The sequence below is a fragment of the Hyperolius riggenbachi genome, unplaced genomic scaffold (assembly GCF_040937935.1).
Source record: "Hyperolius riggenbachi isolate aHypRig1 unplaced genomic scaffold, aHypRig1.pri scaffold_135, whole genome shotgun sequence".
In the NCBI taxonomy this organism is placed as follows: domain Eukaryota; kingdom Metazoa; phylum Chordata; class Amphibia; order Anura; family Hyperoliidae; genus Hyperolius; species Hyperolius riggenbachi.
This window is the reverse complement of record NW_027152351.1, coordinates 129,807-157,425: the sequence shown is the minus strand read 5'-3', so window position 1 is coordinate 157,425 and position 27,619 is coordinate 129,807. Positions and strand designations below refer to the sequence as shown.

Genomic DNA, 27,619 nt, shown 5'->3' with positions numbered 1-27,619 from the left:
CTGCAGCTATGTGTAAGAGGCAACGGGCGGGGATCACTCACCTCTTCCTCGTTCCAGGCCAGCCTGCGCTCCACTGACGTCACTTCCTGCTACGCCGCAGGAAGTGACGTCAGTGGAGCGCACGCTGGAACGAAGAAGAGGTGAGTGATCCCCGCCCGTGCCTCTTACACATAGCTGCAGCCAGCACAGAACTTTTTAAAGCTGGAGGGGAGGGGAGCGGAGGACGGGGGACCCAGGCGAGGCAGGGCCCAATACCCCCTTCCTGCCCGCTATCCCCTCCAGCTCGGGTGGCCCCCCATACCCACGGACGGGCGGGTGCCGCCCCCCCCAGAAGTGCCGCCTGAGGCAAAAGTTTCACCCCGCCTCATGGGCGGGCCAGCCCTGGGTGTCACCAGGGTGAGTGGAATACCCAATTTCTTAGCAAATTCTTAATCCATAAAATTAGCCGCTGAGCCTGAATCAACGAAGGCCTCAGTGACTGATTTATCTTCCCATGTAATCGTACAAGGAAGCAGCAATTTTTTATCATCTAGGCAGTAGCGTTTCAGCTCTACTTGAGACAACTCTGACCGACCAATCTGCATTGGGTCAGGTGGAGGTGAAACGGGAGGAGGTGGAGTCACTGGGGGTGCAGGTTTTTTCCCCGAGTCTGCCTCTGATAGTGCAGCCGGCGATCTATCCTGATGGCCGATGAAATGGCCTCATCAATGGATTTAGGCTCGGGCAGACTTAACATAAGATCTGAGACCTCATCTGATAACCCTGATAAAAAACAATCTAAAAGGGCATAGGTGTCCCACCTGGCTGAAACTGACCACCTCCTAAATTCTGCAGCATAATCCTTGACCGGACTCTTGCCTTGATGTAACATCTTGAGCTTCCGAAAAATGTAAACAGGTAGATTTGCGCCCACTCAATATAAAATGAATTCAATTGGCTGCAGTCAGTGATAAATGGGGTTACTCACACCCCCACCATTCAAGCATTCATAAAGTTTTAAAAATCACTCATGCGCCTATATATACCATCACATATACAGTTTTATTCAATTCATAAATTCAAATTCATATATATTACATTAATATGCAAGCAAACACTAGCCAACTTTCTCAGTCCCACCTCCCTATGGTAAACAGTCTGGCACACGCCACAACATATACCTATAGATTGATTCGCTGAGTAAACTTCGTTTTCTAGCATAAAATTGCACCAATCCCTATAGCACCTTTCCAATGTTAAAAAGTGTTTTTGCACCTTAAAAATGGCAATAATAGCCTTTCTTGTTCAAAAATCAATAAAATAAAAATAAAAATAACGTCCTGTGAGCTCACAAAGGTATAATTCATAAATCCAACAGGAAAAATTTCATGTTAAATAGCTTGGATCTCGTCCTGCAAAGCTTTAGGCATACAATTTCATATACATCCACCAGGAGTAAAGTGGCTAATTCCGCATTCCTTGGTATGCAAATTAGATCTTGCAGGATTTTGTATAAGCAGATTGCATTTGCACAGACCTCTAGAAACAAATAGCGTCCTGCAGAACTTTACAAAAGCAGAACTTTTCAAAAACAGATAATGTCCTGGCTAATTCCGCATTCCTTGGTATGCAAATTAGATCTTGCAGGATTTTATATAGGCAGATTGCATTTGCACAGACCTCTAGAAACAAATAGCGTCCTGCAGAACTTTACAAAAGCAGAACTTTTCAAAACTTTTCAAAAACAGATAACGTCCTGCAGACTTTTCAAACTTCCATTTCTTTGCATAACATTCAAGCAAAATAGCGTGCTGCGGGTCCAAAGGACAGTTCAAATAACTCACGCAGCTTAAGGGGTAGATAACTGATTCCTTTATGCTTACGGTTCCGCTATGTCTTCTGGCAGCATGAGCCCCGGCCGGTGGCTCCCGTGTTAACCTGACGTCTGCCGCGGATGTTAAGCACTTTGCTGAAAAATCGTTCCTCAGATTCAATCTGGAACTGTAGAGGTGACGTCACCACTCCGACAACCCAATGCCGACTAGTTTCGGTAGGATACGCCTACCTTCCTCAGGGCGTGTTCTCGTTTGCTTCTCAGCTCTTTTTATGTCATAGCTCCACCCCTGTCTCTATGCTATTTGCTACAAATGCCTGCAGTGTGTTTTTCTCCATAGATCTGCATGAAAACATATAAGAACATTCCTTATGTAAAAGCGAACAGTTCCACATCTAAATTCAATCCCAGCGGAGCCAAACTGTTCAATATATAAATCCAATTGGTTTCTTTTCTTGACATGTTTTGAATAAAGTCTCCTCCCCTCCAATCTTTCTCGACAGTTTGAATTGCATAGAATCTAAAAGTCTGCAGGCTTCCCCCATGACATTCCCAGAAATGTTTGCTTAGTGGCAATTTATTATTTCTTTTTTTAATACTGTTCACATGCTCTCCAATTCTAGATGAGAGTTTCCTTTTTGTTCTTCCCACGTATTGCTTATTGCAACCGCATTCTATGATATATATTACACCTTTGCTGTTACAGTTTAAATTACCATAAATATCAAATTCTTCCTGGGTCACTGCTGATCTAAATTGTTTTATTGGTGCATTGTACTTGGTGCTTTTGCATGGAACACAAAAACCACACCTCCTAAAAAACCCTTTCTGTTTCTTTACCCTCTTGGTTTCAACAACAGTTGGTGCAATCATATTTTTCAGATTATTTGCTTTACAAAATGTAAACCTTGGTTTTTCGGTTAAAATCCCATTTAGGGTCCTATCCTGTTGGAGAATACCCCAATATTTATCCACCACCCTCTTGATATCTCTAGACTGTTGGTTATATTGCATTTTAATGCTTAATGGTGGAGTCAAATCTTCTTTCCTTCTGCTTTCTAGTACCCTTTCTCTAGGACAATTTCTTACTTCCTTTAAGGCATGTTCAACTAGTTCTTCCTCATACTTTTTTTCTAAAAACCTATCCTTTAAGATGTCTGCCTGCAAATCGAAGTCCTCTAGGTCGGTACAATTCCGCCTAATACGAGTGAATTGATTCTTTGGAATGTTCGTTAGCCATTTCAACATGTGACAGCTGTCCATAAAAATTTTTTAGATTTAACTATTTTTATTCAAGAAGGGGGAATCAAAACAAAGACATTTTTTAAGAAGGTGGATACTAATAGTTATATTTTTATGGACAGCTGTCACATGTTGAAATGGCTAACGAACATTCCAAAGAATCAATTCACTCGTATTAGGCGGAATTGTACCGACCTAGAGGACTTCGATTTGCAGGCAGACATCTTAAAGGATAGGTTTTTAGAAAAAAAGTATGAGGAAGAACTAGTTGAACATGCCTTAAAGGAAGTAAGAAATTGTCCTAGAGAAAGGGTACTAGAAAGCAGAAGGAAAGAAGATTTGACTCCACCATTAAGCATTAAAATGCAATATAACCAACAGTCTAGAGATATCAAGAGGGTGGTGGATAAATATTGGGGTATTCTCCAACAGGATAGGACCCTAAATGGGATTTTAACCGAAAAACCAAGGTTTACATTTTGTAAAGCAAATAATCTGAAAAATATGATTGCACCAACTGTTGTTGAAACCAAGAGAGTAAAGAAACAGAAAGGGTCTTTTAGGAGGTGTGGTTTTTGTGTTCCATGCAAAAGCACCAAGTACAATGCACCAATAAAACAATTTAGATCAGCAGTGACCCAGGAAGAATTTGATATTTATGGTAATTTAAACTGTAACAGCAAAGGTGTAATATATATCATAGAATGCGGTTGCAATAAGCAATACGTGGGAAGAACAAAAAGGAAACTCTCATCTAGAATTGGAGAGCATGTGAACAGTATTAAAAAAAGAAATAATAAATTGCCACTAAGCAAACATTTCTGGGAATGTCATGGGGGAAGCCTGCAGACTTTTAGATTCTATGCAATTCAAACTGTCGAGAAAGATTGGAGGGGAGGAGACTTTATTCAAAACATGTCAAGAAAAGAAACCAATTGGATTTATATATTGAACAGTTTGGCTCCGCTGGGATTGAATTTAGATGTGGAACTGTTCGCTTTTACATAAGGAATGTTCTTATATGTTTTCATGCAGATCTATGGAGAAAAACACACTGCAGGCATTTGTAGCAAATAGCATAGAGACAGGGGTGGAGCTATGACATAAAAAGAGCTGAGAAGCAAACGAGAACACGCCCTGAGGAAGGTAGGCGTATCCTACCGAAACTAGTCGGCATTGGGTTGTCGGAGTGGTGACGTCACCTCTACAGTTCCAGATTGAATCTGAGGAACGATTTTTCAGCAAAGTGCTTAACATCCGCGGCAGACGTCAGGTTAACACGGGAGCCACCGGCCGGGGCTCATGCTGCCAGAAGACATAGCGGAACCGTAAGCATAAAGGAATCAGTTATCTACCCCTTAAGCTGCGTGAGTTATTTGAACTGTCCTTTGGACCCGCAGCACGCTATTTTGCTTGAATGTTATGCAAAGAAATGGAAGTTTGAAAAGTCTGCAGGACGTTATCTGTTTTTGAAAAGTTTTGAAAAGTTCTGCTTTTGTAAAGTTCTGCAGGACGTTATTTGTTTCTAGAGGTGTGTACAAATGCAATCTGCCTATATAAAATCCTGCAAGATCTAATTTGCATACCAAGGAATGCGGAATTAGCCAGGACATTATCTGTTTTTGAAAAGTTCTGCTTTTGTAAAGTTCTGCAGGACGCTATTTGTTTCTAGAGGTCTGTGCAAATGCAATCTGCTTATACAAAATCCTGCAAGATCTAATTTGCATACCAAGGAATGCGGAATTAGCCACTTTACTCCTGGTGGATGTATATGAAATTGTATGCCTAAAGCTTTGCAGGACGAGATCCAAGCTATTTAACATGAAATTTTTCCTGTTGGATTTATGAATTATACCTTTGTGAGCTCACAGGACGTTATTTTTATTTTTATTTTATTGATTTTTGAACAAGAAAGGCTATTATTGCCATTTTTAAGGTGCAAAAACACTTTTTAACATTGGAAAGGTGCTATAGGGATTGGTGCAATCTTGAGCTTCCGCTCAGAAGTTGAGGCAATGTCTGGATCGTCGTAAATTATCGCCATGGCTTTAAAAAATTCATCTACCGAGGTTAAAGCTAAATCACCAGCTGGTAGACTGTATGCCCAAGTTTGGGAATCGCCTGATAACAAGGTCTTAATAAATGTGACCCTTTGGGCCATAGTTCCTGAAGATCTAGGTCTCAACTCAAAGTATGATAACACTCTACTTCTGAAATTTCGAAAGTCAAATCTGTGACCAGAAAATTTCTCAGGTACAGGCATACGTATGTCTGTGCTAGGAGGGGATTGCACCTCATTCACAGCCGTCTGGAGGGTCTGTAAAGAACCGGACAAGGCGTCAATTATCGTCTTGTGACTACCCAGCACTTGATGTTATCCACCGAAGTGGCAAGTGTGCCCAGACGGTCAGTGTGTGCGTCCATTTGTTTTTTGGGTCTGGCGTTCTGTAACGATCGGTGTAACACAGAGAGGGTCTGATTACCGGTGATCTGCAGTATCACCGAGAATACAGAATATACCCGATTATTGATGATCTGCAGTATTACCGATAATCAGATATATCTACTAACCTCTGGACACCTGAGTGATGAGAGTGTTTAGTGCAACAGTAATACTTTGAGGAATGCACCCGTAAGATAGGTGCTAGACAGTAAGAGATACTGCTATGGATCAGATTCCTTCCACAGGCCTGAAGCTCCCCAAGGGGTGGAGCAAGGCTGAGAGAGGGAAGGACAGAAGGTGAGTGACACCAATGGTGAAGTGTCACTAACAGGTCTGTGAACTATCTCCAAACAGGGAATATAGTTCTCAAGGTCGGACAGGCCAGGTCGGCAACAGACAGACAGATCAGGTACAGAGACAGGAGGCAGATGCAGATTCCAGAGACTAGCCGAGTTCAGCAACAGAGTATCAGAATGACAAAGGTACAAAATCAGAGATCAGAAGAATGGTCAGGAAAGCAGAAGGTCATAACAAATAATCAACAATGCCTAAGCTAAGGTGTGAGTTCCTTGGCCGTCAACACCTTGGAAACTGAACTAGAGTAATAATACAGATAATAACAGATTTCCTAGACTAAGGTGTGAGATCCTTGGCCATCAACACCTTGGAAACTGGTCTAATAAACACAGATACTGACAAGGTCTGAGTGCTACCACGTAGTGATCGCAACGCCAGACACCAGAGGAATGACCAGCACCCAGTATATATACACTAGCGCTCTCCAGTGCCTCCCCTAAGTGCTGGACCAATAGGAAGTGGTGGATTTGTTAGCTGACCGGCTTGGTCAGCTGACACCCTTCTGGCTGTCATAAAAGCTCTGCCTCTCAACACACGCGTGTGTCCTTCTGAACCTGTGTGGACTATCAGTCCCAGCCACACCAGATCTGTCTTGCAATGTATCCGCTGTGCAGGACGCGGAACCAGCCGCACCGCTAACCGAGCATGCGGCGGTTTCCCCGCGCTCAGCCACTGTGTCAGTAATAGGCCTATGCGTACCGCCTGCCGCGTCGGACGCGGATTCCGCCGCTAGGCATGCGGCGGTTTCTCCACGTTCCGCCCCGCTGGTGGACGAGTGCCTAAATACTTCAGATGCTATGCCAAACGCGGAATCAGCCGCCTCACTCTGAACACTTGAGGCGGCTCTTCCGCGTTTTCTCACATGAACGCCGTCTTCCACTTGTCTTCTTCCCTAATACGGATTAGATTGTAGGCCCCCCTCAGATCTAACTTAGTAAATACCCGGGATGAGCAGAAACTACGCCAGTGCGAATTAACGCATCGTAGTTCGCATCTACGCATCGTAGTTCATAGGCGAAGTTTCAAAACTACGCTTAAGAATTTACGCATAGCGAAGTACCACTACGCGTAGCTTACGCCCACTATGCGTAGTTAAAGGAATTCTATCAAAGTTTGCATTTATGAGAAAACATCTTCAATCAATGTAATATAAATGTAAATAAAGTAGTCAGCATATACTTTTTGTGTGCCGTCATTTTTTTAAACATGTTTGTGTAAGACAGTGAGCTTTGAGGACACACTGACGGCGACGGGGCACTGGAATAGTCCATGTGGATAGGTGATGCCAGATGTGAAACAGAGCATTGCAGGCTATTCCCTGGCTCACTCACTCGTTCTTCTGTCAGAGCGCTCTGACAGAACAGAACACTTCCGCCCTCCTTTGCCTCAATGGCAAACATTCATTGACTCTGCGGGACACTGATGAATGCGCATATGGAAGTGCGACCTAATATGAGCAGTACGGATGGCTCCTTACTGCAGCGGCCACGTGAGTAAAAACTCCTACGGGTGAGGGAGCCAGGGAATAGCCTGCAATGCTCTGTTTCACATCTGACATCACCTATCCACATGGACTATTCCAGTGCCCCGTCGCCGTCAGTGTGTCCTCAAAGCTCACTGTCTTACACAAACATGTTTAAAAAAATGACGGCACACAAAAAGTATATGCTGACTACTTTATTTACATTTATATTACATTGATTGAAGATGTTTTCTCATAAATGCAAACTTTGATAGAATTCCTTTAACATGTGTATTTCGTAGTGAACTACGAATGCGATACTCGCGTAGTCTAAGGGTTTCCAGTGTATGCATTTATAAAGAAATTAATGCGTACAATTTTCTGCATACGGGCATAAGTATCCGCATACACTACGCCTCTTACTACGCGTAATTGCGTATTTTAACGCGTATTCTACGAAAGGCATACAAAGCGAATATTTGTTTTCGAAGCCGTAGTTTGGCGAAGCGTAATTGCGTAAAACTACGCGTATTTCCTGCGTAGCAAAGTTGGCTGACTACGACCATCCCTGGTGAATACAGAAGCCTCGGAAACTTGTGTGAACAGACCATCGATCAACGGCAGTGGATAACGATTCTTAATCATGATCTTTTTTAGACCCCTGTAGTCAATACAGGGGGGAAAACCTCCGTCTTTTTTCTGAACAAAAAAGATTACCGCCCCCGCAGGAGATCTCGAAGGGCGGATGAAACCCTTCTGTAAATTTTCCTGAATGTATTCATCCATGGCCAATTTTTCCAGGGGAGAGATATTATATAGGTGGCCCCTAGGAGGCATGGTTCCTGGTTTCAAATCTATTGGGCAGTCAAAAGGTCTATGAGGGGGTAATTGATCTGCTGCCTGAGGACAAAAAACATCAGGATATTCTTCATATTTTGGAGGTACTCCTTCCACATGAACCTTAGTAGAACACAACGTTATACTCTGTAGACAGTGCTGGGAACAATAAGGAGACCAAGTAGTCAACTGCCCATCCCTCCAATCAAACTGAGGAGAATGTAACCGTAACCAGGGTAAACCTAATATCACTGTAGAGGTAGACATTTTTAAAACAAAGAACTGTATGATTTCCTTGTGCAGAGCTCCTACTTGAAGTGAGAGAGGAGGTGTCTGGCACAGTGAGGACTTTCCTTGCAAAGGAGACTCATCAATTGCTGTAACGTAAAAATGTTTTTCTACAGGAAGTACAGGAATATTTAAACTTAAAGCAAAACTCAAATCTAAAAAGTTGGCAGTCGACCCAGAGTCCACAAATGCTGTGGTAGGAAAGTTTCGCCCTTCCTAATTTATGGAGCAGGGCAATAAAATGTTTTCTTGTTTTGGAGGTGAAACTAGACGGATTAGGGTGGTACCTCCAACCACACCTAAGCCAGAGAGTTTTCCGACTTCCTACCACAGTTTTGTGCAATGTGGCCCCTTTCTCCGCAGTACATGCAGAGACCCTCTCTGCATCTTCTTGACCTTTTGGCCTCCGTGAGGCACCCGTGGCCTAGCTGCATAGGCTCCTCAGACGGGTATCGCAAACACAGACGAAGTGTGACTGAAAAGCACTTCCTTATATACTGCCTGGAAGAGAAAACTCCACCCCAAGCAGCAACCAATCAGGGCAGGCTAAAAACATCAGCTGACCTCCAGGTCAGCTGACAAGCTTTCTAGAGGTATAAAGGCGTGCCTGGCGCGCCTGCGCACCCCCTAGAGGCAAGATGGCAGAGCCCTGATGTGCAGCATGCTGGTGAGTTTGGCGCGGTGTGCCTGGAGAATCTTGCGTGGCGGAAGCGGACAAATTTCTGCATTCCGCATGGGAAAATCCGCCTGCCGGAACGGATGCGACCATATTTCCGCAATCCGTCCGGCGTCGTGGAATTTTCTTCCGCAGCCACCAGCGCTACTCCAAGCATCACATCCGCTACATTTGACACTTTGCAGGAGTTATTTGGTGGGAAATTCACGTATTCACAGCCATTATTGTTTCAACAAGATGAAGGCGCTAAGCATGTTACACCACCTCAAATATCTGTGTTAGACGACACTATGGACGTAGCGTGTGAGGAGGAGGAGGATGAAGTACCTGTTGTTGGTGCAGTTTTGGAGGTGTCTAGTGTTGGGCGAACACCTGGATGTTCGGGTTCGCGAACGTTCGCCGAACATGGCCGCGATGTTCGGGTGTTCGCGCCGAACTCCGAACATAATGGAAGTCAATAGGGACCCGAACTTTCGTGCTTTCTAAAGCTTCCTTACATGCTACATACCCCAAATTTGCAGGGTATGTGCACCTTGGGAGTGGGTACAAGAGGAAAAAAGATTTAGCAAAAAGAGCTTATAGTTTTTGAGAAAATTGATTGTAAAGTTTCAAAGGAAAAACTGTCTTTTAAATGCGGAAAATGTCATGTTTCTTTGCACAGGTAACATGCCTTTTGCTGCCATGCAGTCATAAATGTAATACAGATGAGAGGTTCAATAAACAGGGACCGGCAACGCTAACCCAGCAGCAGCAGCAGCAGCACACGTGATGGAGCAGGAGGAGGCGCAGGAGGAGAAGGCCACGCTTTGAGACACAACAACCCAGGCCTTGCATGAGGACAAGAAGCGTGCGGATAGCATGCTTTTTACCGCCATGCAGTCATAAATGTAATATAGATGAGAGGTTCAATAAACAGGGACCACGCAGCAACGCTAACCCAGCAGCAGCAAACGTGATGGAACAGGAGGAGGCGCAGGAGGAGAAGGCCACGCTTTTTGAGACACAACAACCCAGGCCTTGCATGAGGACAAAAAGCGTGCGGATATAGCAATGCTTTTTGCCGCCATGCAGTCATAAATGTAATACAGATGAGAGGTTCAATAAAAAGGAAACGGAAACGCTAACCCAGCAGCAGCACACGTGATGGAACAGGAGGAGGCGCAGGAGGAGAAGGCCACGCTTTGAGACACAACAACCCAGGCCTTGCATGAGGACAAAAAGCGTGCGGATATAGCAATGCTTTTTGCCGCCATGCAGTCATAAATGTAATATAGATGAGAGGTTCCATAAACAGGGACCGGCAACGCTAACCCATCAGCAGCAGCAGCACATGTGATGGAACAGGAGGAGGCACAGGAGGAGAAGGCCACGCTTTTTGAGACACAACAACCCAGGCCTTGCATGAGGACAAAAAGCGTGCGGATATAGCAATGCTTTTTGCCGCCATGCAGTCATAAATGTAATAAAGATAAGAGGTTCCATAAACAGGGACCGGCAACGCTAACCCAGCTGCAGCAGCAGCACACGTGATGGAACAGGAGGAGGCGCAGGAGGAGAAGGCCACGCTTTTTGAGACACAACAACCCAGGCCTTGCATGAGGACAAAAAGCATGCGGATATAGCAATGCTTTTTGCCGGCATGCAGTCATAAATGTAATAAAGATAAGAGGTTCCATAAACAGGGACCAGCAACGCTTACCCAGCAGCAGCAGCAGAACACATGATGGAAAAGGAGGAGGCGCAGGAGGAGAAGGCCACGCTTTTTGAGACACAACAACCCAGGCCTTGCATGAGGACAAAAAGCATGCGGATATAGCAATGCTTTTTGCCGCCATGCAGTCATAAATGTAATAAAGATGAGAGGTTCAATAAACAGGGACCGGAAACGCTAACCCATCACAGATGGTCATTGTTCATGTTACTTGGTTGGGGTCTGGGAGTGTTGCATAGTCGTTTCCAATCCAGGATTGATTCATTTTAATTTGAGTCAGACGGTCTGCATTTTCTGTGGAGAGGCGGATACGCCGATCTGTGACGATGCCTCTGGCAGCACTGAAACAGCGTTCCGACATAACGCTGGCTGCCGGGCAAGCCAGCACCTCTATTGCGTACATTGCCAGTTCGTGCCAGGTGTCTAGCTTCAATACCCAATAGTTGAAGGGTGCAGATGGATTGTTTGACACAGCTACACCATCTGACATGTAGTCCTTGACCATCTTCTCCAGGTGATCGGTGTTGGAGGTGGATCTGCACGCTTGCTGTTCTGTGGGCTGCTGCTGCATGGGTGTCAGAAAATTTTCCCACTCCAAGGACACTGCCGATACCATTCCCTTTTGGGCACTAGCTGCGGCTTGTGTTGTTTGCTGCCCTCCTGGTCGTCCTGGGTTTGCGGAAGTCAGTCTGTCGGCGTACAACTGGCTAGAGGAGGGGGAGGATGTCAATCTCCTCTCTAAAGTCTCCACAAGGGCCTGCTGGTATTCTTCCATTTTGACCTGTCTGACTCTTTCTTCAAGCAGTTTTGGAACATTGTGTTTGTACCGTGGATCCAGAAGGGTATAAACCCAGTAATTGGTGTTGTCCAGAATGCGCACAATGCGTGGGTCGCGTTCAATGCAGTCTAGCATGAATTGAGCCATGTGTGCCAGAGTCCTGCCAGAATCCTCATCATCCTCATGTGAGCGTTGTGATAGTTGTGATGCATCATAGTCGTCACCTTCTTCCTGGTCTGCTTCTGCTGACCATTCGCGCTGAATTGTGGAAGTCCAACGTGCACCGCTCTGGCCCTCATCAGTGGTGGCAGGAAATTCCTGCTCCAACTCCAGCTGTTTCTCCTCCTCTTCTTCGTCATAGCTGCTGGGGCCAGCGTTTCCTGAGGTGGATGGCCTGATGTTGGTACCATCACGCTGATTGTTTTCTCCTTCAGATTCCCCCAGTTGCATCATGACAGCTGTTTCCTTGATTTTCAACATTGACCTCTTCAGTAAACACAGCAGTGGTATGGTAATGCTGACTGAAGAGTTGTCACTGCTCACAAGCAACGTGGATTGCTCAAAATTTTGGAGGACTTGGCAGAGGTCCAACATGTTGGCCCAATCGGATCCACAGAAGCTTGGCAGCTGTCCGGATGCGCCTCGGTACTGCGCCATCATGTACTGGACCACTGCACTCTTCTGCTCGCAAAAGCGGGCTAGCATGTGCAGCGTAGAATTCCAGCGCGTAGGAACATCACACAGCAAGCGATGGTGGGGGAGATTGAAGCGCTCCTGCATCTTGGCGAGTGCCCCCGAAGCAGTACTGGAATTTCTACAATGTTTGGCTACTCGTCGCACCTTCAACAGAAGATCGGCCACACCTGGGTATGTCCTCAGGAACCGCTGAACTACTAGGTTCATCACGTTCGCCAGGCAAGGGATGTGTGTCAGCTTAGCCAACCTTAAAGCGCGAATGAGATTACTTCCATTATCCAAATTTCCTCCCCTGTGTGCTGCTTATCCCCAAGGCAGATCAGCTTCAGCAACGCTTGCTGACGCATGCCAACAGCTGTGCTGCACTGCTTCCACGATCCTACTGCTGCTGGGTTAGCGTTTCCGGATGAGGTACAGCTTTGAGATGCGTTGGAGGAGAAGGAGTCAGAGAGGTAGGTGCTGCTGTTGTTATCCAGTGGGAGGGACGGCGGTGCAGCTGTTTGCGGCGTGGGCAACACCCGCGCCGTAGCAGGTGAGGAATCGCTGCCAGGCTCCACAAGGTTCACCCAGTGCGCGGTAAGGGAGATGTATCGACCCTGGCCGAACGCACTCGTCCTGGTGTCAGTGGTGAGGTGAACCTTGCAGGCAACGGCATTCTTCAAGCTTCGGGTTATTTTGCTGACCACGTGCTCATGCAACTCAGGCACTGCAGAGCACGCAAAGTGGTAGCGGCTGGGAACCACGTAACGTGGGATGGCCACTGACATCATGCCCTTGAAGCTGTTTGTCTCCACCACTCGATATGGCAGCATTTCGCAGGCCAGAAGCTTGGCTATGCTGGCTGTTAGTGCCACGGCCCGGGGGTCATTTGCTGGCAATTTCCTCTTGCGCTCAAACATCTCCGAGACAGACAACTGAACCGTAGGGCTGCACACTGAAGGGCTGTTGGTTGTTGTGTTTGATGAACACTGGGAGACCTCAAGAGCACTAGTCCGGAAAGTGACAGTGTCAGCGTCGTCTGACGTTTGTGAATGTTGTGAACCACGCAACGGCTGGGCTACTGCTGCTGCTGAGGCGGGTCTGGTGGTGAGTCTGGTGAACCCAAGGGAGGCAGTGTTGCTGGTACCCTGTCCTGCCGCGATTACCCACAGAGTGGGATGTTTGGATAGCATGTGGCGGCTCATGCTGGTGGGGGAGAGGTTGTTAATACTTTTCCCCCTGCTCAGGCGGGTCTTGCACACCTTGCAAATCGCCATGGTACCATCCTCAGTGCAGTCTTCAAAGAAAGCCCAGACTTTGGAGCACCTGCCTTGCTGGCGATTTCTGTTTGCGCCTCTTTTGCGTCTCAAAGGAACTTCCACGCTTGTGATGCCTGAAATTTCGCGCCGCCTACCTTGTGGCACAAGGTGAACTCGTGCAGCAGTGGGTTCTTCAACCGACTCATCTGTGCTGCTACGACAGCGATGTTCTCCTTCACATACAAAATCTGGGTCTCTGTCAACATTGTCCATACCCTCCTCCTCTTCCATCTCCTCAAACTCGTCATATGTGATTGTGGGCCGCCGCGGTGGAGTAGAGCTCCCCACAACAACCTCTGCGCAGCACACTCCAACGTCGTCTTCAAGATCTTCTTGGCCGACCTCCTGCAATTGAAACCCCTCCTGCCCAACTTGCTCTGGGATTTGGGTTTCAAAGTCCTCCTCGGACTCGCCTTGCATTTCAGTGCGCGGTGCATTTCCCACAGTCAATGGTTTTGAATCCGGGCACAAAATTTCTGGCTGTTCCATTGACCTTTGAAAGGTGGAAGTTTGTTGGGCTGGGAATAGCTCCTGCGAATACCCCATTGTGTCCTGAGGAAATTCTTCGGACTGGTTATCTGGCAGTTGTGTGTGTGGTGTCGCTGCCGGTTGTGCCCGGTTGTCAGCTTTGTGCCCACTGGCTCCTTGTAACTGGCTGAGGACTCGGACCTCGTGCGTGATGTGCTGGTGCTGCTTAAACCACTGCTGGACGCTTGAGAGGTCATCCAAGTAATTATCTGGTCCTGTTCTTTTTGATTTGTGAGGGTTGTTGTCCTGGACAACATGGGCGGTATTGAGTGGGTTTTTTTCGGTGCTCCCCTGTGGCCTGTACGTGAACCGTCAGGGGAAACACCTCTTCCCTTGCCCCTCCCTCTTTCACCGGATTTCTTCCTCATTTCACTTATCCTTAAAGTACACGCTGACTGGCAGCAGTACAGTGGCAGTACAGAAATGCTATACAGTGGTGGGTGAGCGGTGTACCACTATTCCCAGCAGCGACACAGAGCACAATGCTATACAGTGGTGGGTGAGCGGTGTACCACTATTCCCAGCAGCGATACAGAGCACAATGGTATACAGTGGTGGTTGAGCGGTGTACTACTGTTCCCAGCAGACACACAGAGTGGCAGTAAACACAATGCTATATAGTGCTGGGTGAGCGGTGTACTACTGTTCCCAGCAGCGACACAGAGCACAATGCTATACAGGGGTGGTTGAGCGGTGTACTACTGTTCCAAGCAGACACACAGAGTGTCAGTAAACACAATGCTATATAGTGTGGGTGAACGGTGTACTACTATTCCCAGCAGCAACACAGAGCACAATGCTATACAGGGTGAGCGGTGTACTACTGTTCCCAGCAGACACACAGAGTGGCAGTAAACACAATGCTATATAGTGTGGGTGAGCGGTGTACTACTATTCCCAGCAGCGACACAGAGCACAATGCTATACAGGGTGAGCGGTGTACTACTGTTCCCAGCAGACACACAGAGTGGCAGTAAACACAATGCTATATAGTGTGGGTGAGCGGTGTACTACTATTCCCAGCAGCGACACAGAGCACAATGCTATACAGGGTGAGCGGTGTACTACTGTTCCCAGCAGACACACAGAGTGGCAGTAAACACAATGCTATATAGTGTGGGTGAGCGGTGTACTACTATTCCCAGCAGCAACACAGAGCACAATGATATACAGGGTGAGCGGTGTACTACTGTTCCCAGCAGACACACAGAGTGGCAGTAAACACAATGCTATATAGTGTGGGTGAGCGGTGTACTACTATTCCCAGCAGCGACACAGAGCACAATGCTTTACAGGGTGAGCGGTGTACTACTGTTCCCAGCAGACACACAGAGTGGCAGTAAACACAATGCTATATAGTGTGGTTGAGCGGTGTACTACTACTGTTCCCAGCAGCGACACAATGACTGGGGGGACCCTGGCTAGCCTGGCTGGAGAGAGAACTACCCTGCCTGCCTACCCAAAGCTAAACCCACAGACAAATGGCGGAGAAATGACGTGGATCGGGTATTTATTTACCCGAACCACGTGACCCGTTCGGCCAATCAGAGCGCGTTCGGGTCCGAACCACGTGACCCGTTCGGCCAATCACAGCGCTAGCCGAACGTTCGGGTAACGTTCGGCCATGCGCTCTTAGTTCGGCCATATGGCCGAACAGTTTGGCCGAACACCATCAGGTGATGTTCTGCAGAACCCGAACAGTGGCGAACACTGTTCGCCCAACACTAGAGGTGTCTGATACAAGCGAAGCTGGGGAGGATGATTATGATGATGATGCTGCCATGGATTCCACGTGGGATCCTAATAGACAAGATGACCAAGGGGACAGTTCAGTGGGGGAGTCAGAGAGGAGTAGGAGGAGACGAGTTGCTGAAAGAAGCAGGGGGAGCTCATCATCAGAAACAGCTGGTGGCAGTGTCCGTCGCCATGTATCGCCACCTATGGACAGCTAGCCAACATGCCCTTCAACATCAGCTGCTGACGCCACCATAGTGCCATCACCTCAGGGATCAGCAGTGTGGAAATGTTTTTGTGTGTCTGCCTCAGATGAGTGCAATGCCATCTGTTCGCTCTGCCACCAAAAATTGAGCCGTGGAAAGGCCAAAACCCATGTAGGGACAACTGCCTTACGAAGGCACATGGAGAAAAAGCACAAACAGCAATGGGAAGACCACCTGAGCAGTGGTGCTCAGCAGAGCTCGAATATTCGAGTAGCTCGAATATTCAAGCTCTTTTTCAGCTATTAGAGCTCGGTATTCGAGCTCCGAATAGCTAGAGCTATTCGAATGGGCTATTCGAGTAAACTCGAATAGCCCATTCACTATTCGAGCTATTCGAGCAAACGGCGCTATTCGAGCTCGAATACCGAGCTCGAATAGCGTCATAGCCCAGATTGATGTCCTTAGAGCCAATCAGAGGGCTCCCAGGCCCTCTGACGGCAGCCAATCACAGGGGGGGACCCTGGCCAGCCCCTACCCTATAAATAGCGGCCGCCATGTTCCGTTTTTCCGTCCTTGCCTGAGACTTGTACAGAGAGAGATCTGCTCCTTTGTGCTTTGGCTTAGCAAGAGCTCTATTGTGGTCATTTACCTAGCGTTTTTGCTCACATACACCTCCTATACACACCTATATTGTTGTTAGTTAGATAGACATTGTATTTTAGTTAGTAGCTTTTGTGTTACATAGAGACAGCTGCTGCAGGCTTACAGCTTTAGGCCTCAGGGCCTTGCCTGTGTGGGCAGCTGTTCTCTCCTGTCCTCTGTTTATTTCTCATCTATACCAGTATTTCTGCTGTCCTTTACTACTGATTGATTGTATTTTGTATTGTAGTTATATACTGTAACTGTACTAGGACAGTCACTCAGTCACTGTTCATAGGCTACTAGCTCCTGCGTGTGCGTGCACTCACTGTCTGTGTACACACACTCTATTTCCTTCTGATTACTGATTGATTATTTTAACTTCTAGTTGTACTTCCTGACTGTTACTACGTACTTACTGTACTAGGGACACTCACTCAGTCTCTGTTCATAGGCCAGCTCCTGCGCGTGTGTGCGCGTGCGTGCACTCACTGTCTGTAGTGTACACACACTCTATTTCCTTGTGATTACTACTGATTATTGTAACTGCTAGTTGTACTTCCTGACTGTTACTACGTACTTACTGTACTAGGGACACTCACTCAGTCTCTGTTCATAGGCCAGCTCCTGCGCGTGTTTGCGCGTGCGTGCACTCACTGTCTGTAGTGTACACACACTCTATTTCCTTGTGATTACTACTGATTATTGTAACTGCTAGTTGTACTTCCTGACTGTTACTACTTACTTACTGTACTAGACACTCACTCAGTCACCTCACCCACCAACCCACTCCATTAAAGTACCCCACTTTTCACCCGCCCTTTTAAAAAACTTTTGTGTTTACGCCCAAAACATCGAAGATGTCTGGAAGTGGCAGCCAGCGCGGTTTGGGCAAGGGGAAGGGCAGCAAGGGAATCAGGAGGAGAGGGAGCAGCATTGTGGCAAGCCGCGGCCGCGCCACCATGCACAGTTCCGCCGCAGCAGCAGCGTCAGTGGCTAACATTCCTCCTATAGCCACTGGCCGTGGACGCCTTGGGCGCCGCCCAGCAGGAGCATCTGCAACTCACACTGCAGAGACACAGCAGCAGCAGCGTGTAGTACCTGCTCCGATTTTCCTCCAGCCGGGTCGGAAACGTCCCATTGAGGAAAAGGATGCAGACACTGTGGTGCAACTGATGACGGAGGATGAGCAGCACGCCATCAGCTCTGCATCCGAGGCCTCCACCCTCACCACCACCACCACCACCCCTGTTCGCAGCAGCCGCCCAGCAGGGCCTGGGGAGGAGGCCAGTTCACCGTCAGTCGCCGACCTGTCACTCAGCACTCTTTTGACCCCAGGCATGATGAGTCAATTGTCTGCTGTTGTTGGCGATTTGGAGGAGGAGATGCTGATGGGCACTTTGGGGGATGAGGGATTGGACAGCAAGACTGTGGCGACAGTCAAGCAGCCCATCCACGCATCAGGAGAGGAGTTTGGGGGGTCATCATCCCAGCAGGACATGTTTCAGGAGGGGGAGGATGATGATGACACGGTGACAGACAGAGACTGGGTGCCACCAGCTCCAGGGGATGTCGTCATCAGCAGCTCTGAGGAGGAGGAGGAGGATGCGCTTTGTGGGCCTTGCAAGGAGGCGCATCATTGCAAGCATTGGCAGCAGTAGGCAGGTCCCACAGCCTGCTGGTGTCTCAGGCTCAGCACCACCAGCCGCACCCAAGCCCCCCCCCCCAACAACCACAGGGAGACAGGCAGCAGCGGTTCCATGCCGTAGGGGGTTGTTTTTGTCACCAATCTGGCGTTTTTTCACCATGCCCACAGTGTACAGCAAGTACGCCACTTGCAACCACTGTCAGCGGAAGTTGAGCAGAGGTGCAGACCCCTTAAAGTTCAGCACGAGCTCGCTCATCAACCACCTTGCTGCGAAACATTTCCACCAGCATGAGGAGTTCCAGAGGCTGAAGGCATCTGGTGCTGGCAGTGGCATCACACCCATCACTGCACAGCCTTCAGCAGCAGCAGCAGCAGCAACAGCAGCCACCCGCCCTCCTGCTCCTCCAGCAGCACCAGCAGGAGTGCGGAAACGCACTGCTCCTCCCCCCTCTGCAACTCCTGCCGCCAACACTGAGGCCTGTTCTGGCAGCCAGTCCTCAGTGGCCTCCTCTGCTGTGTCTGCTGATTCCCGTGCCAGCAAAAGGCCACGCCAGAGCCTTTTGAGCAAGTCCTTCCAGGGGGTGGTTAGGGCTCTGCCTCCCAGCAGCCGTCGCGTGCGGCAGCTGAACGGCTTGCTGGCACGGGCCATGTGCTCCCAACTCCTGCCGTACACGCTCGCGCAGGAGGGGAGCGACATGCGTGCGCTGCTTGCTTGCGCAGCCCCAGACTGGCAGCTCCCCAGCAGACACTTCTTCGCCCGCAAGGCCATTCCTGCACTGCACCGCTTTGTGATGGCCAATGTGGAGCGAGGGCTGGAGCACACGGTTGGTGAAAGGGTCCACGTCACCATGGACTCCTGGAGCAGCCGCTTCGGGACAGGCCGCTACCTGTCCTTCACTGTCCACTGGGTCAGCTTGGTGGAAGGGGGTGAGGATGGGAGAGCAGCAGCGGGCACAGCAGCAGCAGCAGCAGCAGCAACACAGTGGGTGGTGCCCCCCCGCAGGGTCAGGGGAACTGCAGCAGTTTCCTCCGATCCTCTGCCATCCTCCGGCACACCTGGCCAAACCCCCCGCCTCAGCAGCAGCGTGAAGGCCCGCCACTGCCAAGCGCTGCTGCAGTTGGTCAGCCTTGGGAAGACCAAGCTGACGGCAACCCATGTGTTGGCCAAACTCCGGGAGCAGGAGAGGATTTGGCTGACCCCCAGAGGCCTCAGAGTCGGAGAGGTGGTGGCCGACAATGGGGCCAATCTGGTTGCCGCAATAGACAGGGGAAACCTGACCCACATCCCCTGTGTTGCCCACGTGCTGAACCTGGTGGTGCAGAAGTTCTTGCGCACCTACCAGGGGATGGGCGAACTGCTGGAAACGGCAAGGGAGGTTGTGCGTCACTTCCGGCGCTCGGCTGCAGCCTCTGCGAGCCTGGAAGACGTGCAAAAGGAGCTGGAGCTGCCACGCCATCGGCTGATCATTGACGTTCCGACTCGCTGGAACTCCACCCTGGCGATGTTGGAGCGTCTGGTTGTGTCCGCCGCTCAGAGAAGGGACAGGACCAGCAACATCCCATCCATCGTCCCCGATGATGACTGGAGGCACATGCAGCAGGTGTGCTTAGTGCTGGCTCCCTTTCTGCAGGCCACTAACATGGTGAGCAGGGACCATGCTATGGTCTGCGAGTGGGTGCCCCTGGTTTGTCTGCTGAACAGGGCCCTCGATGCTTTGCTGGAACAGGGAGCGGCAGCCTTGGACCAGCAGGAGCGTCATCATGCAGCTGCACAGTCCACCTCTGAGGGGGAGGAGGAGGAGGACTTGGTGGAGGTCCCTGACCTTGCTGCTGATGAGGAAGATCAGCACAGCGCAGCTGAGTTGGTGCGGGGGTGGAGAGAAGATGAGGCTGAGGAGGCAGAGGAGGAGGATGAGGACAGCACTGCCATCGATGTGCCAGCACACGTGGCCCGGCTCTTCCCAATGGCAGCGCACATGCTGATGTGCCTGCGCAAGGACCCCAGGGTGATCCAGATGAAGCAGAGGGAGGACATCTGGATCAGCATGATGTTGGACCCACGCCTCAAGGGGAAGTTGAGCCAGTTCCTGCCGCCTGCAGGAGGAGACCCAGCGCAACAAATAAGGAGCTTGAAGCCTTCCCCCAGCCTTCCACCCCCACTGTCCAGCCAGCACAGAGTCAGCAGCAGGTGCCTGCATCCAGCAGCAAGCGCCCCACAGACCTGCTGTCTCTCAGCCACGAGCTCTACAGGACTGTAGAGGCTCCGGCAGCAGTGACTAGAGAGGAGGTGCATGCAGCAGCATCCTCCTCCGGTCACAGCCAGCGCCTGATCCGCATGGTGGCTGACTACATGGGGTCCTACAGCGGGCTTGACAGCGATGCCCCTGTTGATCCCATGGAGTATTGGGTCAAGCGCCTGGAGATCTGGAGCGAGCTGGCGCAGTACGCCCTGGAAGTGCTGTCCTGTCCCCCTTCCAGCGTGCTGTCCGAGCGCTGCTTCAGTGCAGCTGGTGGCGTGGTCACCGAGAAACACTCACGTCTGTCTCACAAGTCTGTGGACAGACTGACGTTTCTCAAGATTAACTAGGCGTGGGTGGAAGGCGAGTTCCTGGCCCCTGTTGTCGGCGAGAGGGGGACATGAACTGGCTGCCCGGAACTTAGAACCATCGTTAATGTGCCTTACCACCCTTTACCACCTCCTGGCTCCTGCTCACTAAGCCAGCCTGGTTCACTTTGACTATTACGTCGCCTGCAGCCACACATTTTACACCTACAGTGGGCTGCTGTGTACTGCCCTTCTGCTGTCTGTCTGTGTTTCCCACTGCCAGGGTACACAGAATTACCTTCTGCTGCCACTCTGCCACCAGCTATTACGTCAAACAATAGCTGCTCACATAATTACTCCTCCATTCCTCCTGCTGCTGCTGCTGTCGGTCTGTGTTTCCCACTGCCAGGGTACACAGAATTACATTCTGCTGCCACTCTGCCACCAGCTAATACGTCAAACCATAGCTGCTCACATAATTACTCCTCCATTCCTCCTGCTGCTGCTGCTGTCGGTCTGTGTTTCCCACTGCCAGGGTACACAGAATTACATTCTGCTGCCACTCTGCCACCAGCTATTACGTCAAACAATAGCTATATATCTGTGTAATTGGTTTTACAAACAAAACCAAAAAAACATTAAAAAAAAAAAGGTTTAATTTTTCTGAGGTGCCCGGGTTGAAAACTGTGTTGTCCCGCTGTCTGGGACCTCCTGCCTGCTGTGTTTATTTACAGCCCTGGTATCACCGCTAGGTACCAGGGCTATTATGTCATGCTGCCTGCCTGCTGCCACACTCACACTACTCCTCCATTCCTCCTGCTGATGCTGCTGTCTGTCTGTGTTTCCCACTGCCAGGGTACACAGAATTACCTTCTGCTGCCACTCTGCCACCAGCTATTACGTCAAACAATAGCTATATCTGTAATTGGTTGTAAAACCAAAACTACAAAACCATTAAAAAAAAAAAGGTTTAATTTTTCTGAGGTGCCCGGGTTGAAAACTGTGTTGTCCCAGTTGTGTATTGGACACGATGTGGGCTGCACGACCGCTGTCTGGGACCTCCTGCCTGATGTGTTTATTTACAGCCCTGGTATCACCGCTAGGTACCAGGGCTATTATGTCACGCTGCCTGCCTGCTGCCACACTCACACTACTCCTCCATTCCTCCTGCTGATGCTGCTGTCTGTCTGTGTTTCCCACTGCCAGGGTACACAGAATTACCTTCTGCTGCCACTCTGCCACCAGCTATTACGTCAAACAATAGCTATATCTGTAATTGGTTGTAAAACCAAAACTACAAAACCATTAAAAAAAAAAAAGGTTTAATTTTTCTGAGGTGCCCGGGTTGAAAACTGTGTTGTCCCAGTTGTGTATTGGACACAATGTGGGCTGCACGACCGCTGTCTGGGACCTCCTGCCTGCTGTGTTTATTTACAGCCCTGGTATCACCGCTAGGTACCAAGGCTATTATGTCACGCTGCCTGCCTCATTGACTGCCTGCTGCCACACACTCATCCTCCTCCTCCTGCTGCTGAATTTACCTCCTGCTGTCTGTGTGTTTCCACTGCCAGGGAGCACATACAATGGCGCTTCCAACATGCGTGTGCCACCAGCTATTTGTTACGCTCAAAAATAGCTGCATTTCTTTAAAAAAAAAAATTGAAAAGATAAATAAGTGAAGAAGAAGAAGAAGACGATATAGAAAAAGAAGGAGAAGAAGAAGAAGATGAAGAAGAAGAATAAGATGAAGAAGAAGAATAAGATGAAGAAGAAGAAGATGAAGAAGATGAAGAAGATGAAGAAGATGAAGAAGAAGAAGAAGAAGATGAAGAAGAAGAAGAAGAAGAAGAAGAAGAAGAAGAAGAAGAAGAAGATGAAGAAGAAGAAGAAGAAGAAGAAGAAGAAGAAGAAGAAGAAGAGGAAGAAGAAGAAGAAGAAGAACTGTAGTAGGGTAGAAAAAGGGGCGGAAGGAAGAACCAGGAGCCCGATCTAGTGCAATATTGTGAGTCTTAGATGTTTTTTTTCCAAACAAAGTTCTTATATAGTTATACTCACAAAATTGGGTTGCGAAACAGGCAACCACTTGATGTGCATGCAGGGAAGTACCGTCCCTGTTTGGCCTTGTCCTTGGAAGGTCGCTGCTCCTTAAAAAGATCCACTTGCCAAAGTGGTAAGCCCGGGTTGGGGTATAACGTCAGATAAGGTAAAGTCGGAGGCGCCCGTGACAAGTAACTAGTGTGTTGTGCAATTCGATAGATAATGGCTAGCAGCCACGCTGGTAGTAATATATAATATATAAAGGATGGTCCTACCTTAAATGAAGCAGTCCATCCACTGAAAGGTATAAAGAAAATTTAGCTTTATTGGGCACTTTAAAAGTGACAACGCGTTTCGCGGAACAACCGCTTCCTCAGGTCGAGTGGTGTGCCCTAAGAGACATATATACACACAACGCACTTAGGATAGTATACAATCTAACCTATATCAATAAAAACATATGTATATGGAGTAAAAAGAAAAAGAGAACATAATATCTGTATATTTGCACTCATGTATCGCTGTGCTGATCAGACAGTTATATTAAATAAAACTGGTGTAGCCCTATCAATGTAATCTACGTCACAAAATACATTTAACAATCCTAAAGGGATATATATATGTAGCGAACCATACATATGGGGTTATCCATGAAGGATACCCCAATTAACCAAATACGTTGATTCTTTAGATAGGTGTAGTGTCTGGGGGCATACAGGATATACTGCTTCAGGGCATTGGAAAATTTAGGAAATAAAGCATTTTTTTTAAAAGTCCAGGTTGCATCAATAAGTAACGACCAATAGTATTTCGATTTAGAGAATGCATATATAAATATTGCTAGGGCTTACCTCCAGGTAGAAGGGTAACTATCTCGGGCGCCTGTGTGTAACGGCGCTCGTGTCCTGGGGATTTAAATACAAACTGATTACTTCCTGGTAGCTACTGGAAGAGTTGCGTGGCGTAGCCGCGTAGCGTATGGCGTACAGCGTCATCGCGCAATGTGACGCGTGACGTCATTGGGAGGATCGCGGCCACTCGCTCTGAGCGGGGAGCGAGCAGGGGCGTGTTCAGGTTGTGTCTCTCCGTTTCCCAGCAACGGCAAACAGGCTGGGAAACGAGTCTCCACCCCCCAGTTCTGGAGGTCAGAGTCACTCCAATAGTAGCCTCCATTTTGTTGAAGCCGCAGTAAAAACGTCCATCTATTTCGATAAATATATGCTCAGTTAATTAACATTACCTTAGAAGGTTCTCTACACGTAACCTAGCTAGCATAGCCTTGTACATACATAAAATTAAGATACAGTAGTATATATTGATAGAAAACAGAATAAATATACGCATACATAATTACATATAAAAACATATGTATACATAAAAATAAAAATATATAAAAATATATAAAAATACATGTATATGCGCGTACATATATATATACAACCAAGACATATATACATGCACATACGCCACAATATATATACACACATGGGGGTAAAATATCATAAGAGGCCACAGCCTCCAAAGCACTATATTCTTTAAAAACCACCTGGTAAATTTAATTAAGTGGTGCCACAAGGGGTCATGAGTTATTATAAAACGGTGCACCGATATCGCTGGAGCCTGTGGAGGACAGTAGAGGGGTGGTTATATAGGCTATTAAACCTAATTTTTAACACTAGACTTTCATTGTATATGTGTTATTTATGTGTAAAGCGCTTTGAGTCCTATGGGAGAAAAGCGCTATAGAAATGTTATTGTATTGTATTATTGTATTATTTATCAATAGGGCTTAAAGCGGAAGGGGGCCTATCGGAGGTCCTATGTAGGAGTAGCTGATATATTTATTATGATCATATCAGGACAATAGCATGCTACTAATAAAAGTGTCTTAAAGATTATGTTCAAGGCAGATGTTTAACCCCTCCGGTTGTAGGGTGCCTAATTTAAAGATCCAGTACATCTCCCTACTTCTAAGTTTTCCAGCTCTGTTCTGGGTTGTTTCTGGGATTTGTTCAATTGGACAGATGGTCGTGTCTTCATGGTTGCAATTATGTAAGGTTTTGTAATGTCTCGATAGACCATGTTTTAGGTAGCCCCTCAAGATATTCCTCCTGTGTTGTCCCCATCGTGTGCGGAGTTGTTGGGTAGTACGTCCCACATATTGGAGTCCGCATGGACATGTTATTAGATATATGACAAAATCACTCAAGCAGTCCATACTTTGATATATCGGGTGATTTATTTGTGTTGTTCTAGAGTAGAAATCTGTAGCCCGTTGGCATATTTTTTCACAGCATAGGCATCTTGGTTGTCTGCACTGGCTAACCACACTCCGTTTTTGGCTAGCTATCTGAACTTCCTCTGTGTTCTGTTTTTTTGTGTTAGTAATTCGACTCGGAGCCAGTATATTTTTTAGTGTTTTGGCCCTACGGTAGATTACTCTTGGTTTTTGTCTGAGGTCAGCTTTGAGTAGGGGATCTACTTGTAGGAGTGGCCATGCTTTTTCTAGTATCTGTTTAATCACTTGATGTTGGCTAGAGAACCTTGTGATAAAGCTTATCTCGTTTTTTCCTTCTTTGGTACTGGTATTTTTCCCTGTATGTACCAGGGAGTTTCTATCGGTGCATCTGGCTTTCCTCTTTGCTTCATTAATCAGTTTCCTAGGATAATGTCTGGCGGCGAATTTGCTGGTGAGGACTTTAGCTTGTTTGTCGAAGGTTTTGATGTCACTACAATTCCTTCGAATCCTAAGGAGCTGTCCATATGGAATATTCTTCTTCCAAGGTTTATGATGACTGCTTTTGTAATGAATATATGAGTTCGCATCAACGGACTTGAAGAAGTTCTTAGATTTGATTGTTGGTCCATCGTGATACAGCGTTAAATCTAGATATTCAATTTGACTACTACTGTAATTAGAAATGAAAGCAAGACCCCAGTCATTGCTTTTCAGATATTTACAGAAACTTTTTATTGAATCTTCATCTCCATCCCAGATGAAAATAAGATCATCGATGAATCTTCTGTACATTATTATATTGGAGGTGAAAGGATTGTTGTGGCCCAATAGCCGTTCCTCAAATAGTCCCATAGTGAGGTTAGCATAGCTGGGAGCATAATTTGTCCCCATAGCTGTGCCCCTTGTCTGTAAATAAATGGTATCCAGGAAGCTAAAGTAATTGTGGGTCAATGTAAATGAAATAGCATGGATCAGGAAGTATTTTTGTTTATGTGGCATAAGTTTGTCTTGTAATAAAAAGTGCCAAATGGCTCCCAGGCCCACTCTGTGGTGTATATTGGAATACAGTGCTGTGACATCCAAGGTAACCCACTTGTAGTTCCGTTTCCACTCGATATCGGTCAAATCAGACAGGAGGTGTGTGAAGTCTTTAAGATATGATGGCAGATTCTTGACATAAGGTTGAAGATGCTGGTCTATGACCTCTGACAGATGGGAAGTGAGTGATTCAATACCAGCTATGATTGGTCATCCTGGTGGCTCTTTTAGGGACTTATGGATTTTTGGTAAGTGGTAGAAATGTGCCATAACTGGGTCAGGGATCAGGATGAAGTCTTTTTCTTGTTTGCTTATAATGCCCTCTTCAGCTGCCCATTTCGTCAGATCTGACAGGGTTTCCAAGTAATCCTTGGTTGGATCAGTGTCCAGGACTCTGTAGTAGTCCTTATCGTTCAATATTCTTTTGGCTTCCGCCAAATAATCTTTCCTGTCCATCAATACGATACCTCCTCCTTTGTCTGCTGCTTTTATTATCAGATCTCCATTAGCTTCCAGGTTCTTCATCGCTCTTTCCTCATTCTTCGTAAGGTTCCTTTTTTCTACAATGGTGTCCATATTGCTAAGGTCCTCCATAACCCGTCTATAGAAGGCCTCTACATATGGCCCCTTGTGAGAGGTGGGGAAAAATGTGGATTTATTTTTCAACTTCGTGTGTATGTATTTTTCAAAAGCTAGTTCTTCTTGGTTGACATAGATAGTGGAGGCTGGTTCATTAGAGTTAAGTATTATTGGTGATAGTATACGGTTTTGGGTAGTCTTTTGGGTTTGCAGTAATTTAGCGCTGAAGTATCTTTTCAGAGTCAGTTTCCTAATGAAAGAATTCAGATCTACAAAGAGTTCGTACAGGTTTGACTTCTTTGTTGGGCAGAAGGAGAGTCCCTTCATGAGTACCTGTTCTTCTATCGTACTTAATTTGTAGTTCGATAAATTGAATATAGACTTCAGTTGGGGGTCCTTTGGTGGTGGATCTGCTTTTACAGTGAGGACTTTCGATTTGTTCTTTTTGCCTCCTCTCCTTCCTCTCTTTCTGAGCTTGGGGCCATTCTTTTTAGAGGTCTCAATGGTGAGGAGATCGTCAACGGAGCTGGTCTGCACAGTGTGTCCTGGAGCCTGGGGTATAGAGGCGGCGTTTCCCCCAGGATTGTAGGTAACTCTAAAAAAGACGATGAAGACGTGCCACCTGTAGAGAACGATTCAGAGGTACTCGGTCGTTCCTGTGTGCTGTTGAAAAAATCTGTAATTTGATTCTGTTGTGTTTCCTTTTCACTTAGTTTCTTTTTCGAGATTGTAGGTAGTCGTGCGTTCGTTATCTTCCTTACTGGCTTCCCTATGGGGACAGGGACTGACGAGCCACTTATAGAAGGCTCTCTTTCTTCCGTATGG

General features: G+C 47.5%; 1 protein-coding gene across 1 annotated transcript in view; it reads right to left on the bottom strand.

Annotated features, from left to right (window-relative positions):
- Positions 1 to 26,068, bottom strand: part of LOC137543637 (vomeronasal type-2 receptor 26-like) — a 175,510-nt gene extending 149,442 nt beyond the window's left edge. The window contains exon 1 of the mRNA XM_068264760.1: positions 25,379 to 26,068. Coding sequence (XP_068120861.1) covers positions 25,379 to 26,068 — 690 coding nt within the window. The remainder of the gene's footprint in view (positions 1 to 25,378) is intronic.
- Between the last annotated feature and the right edge of the window lie 1,551 nt (positions 26,069 to 27,619).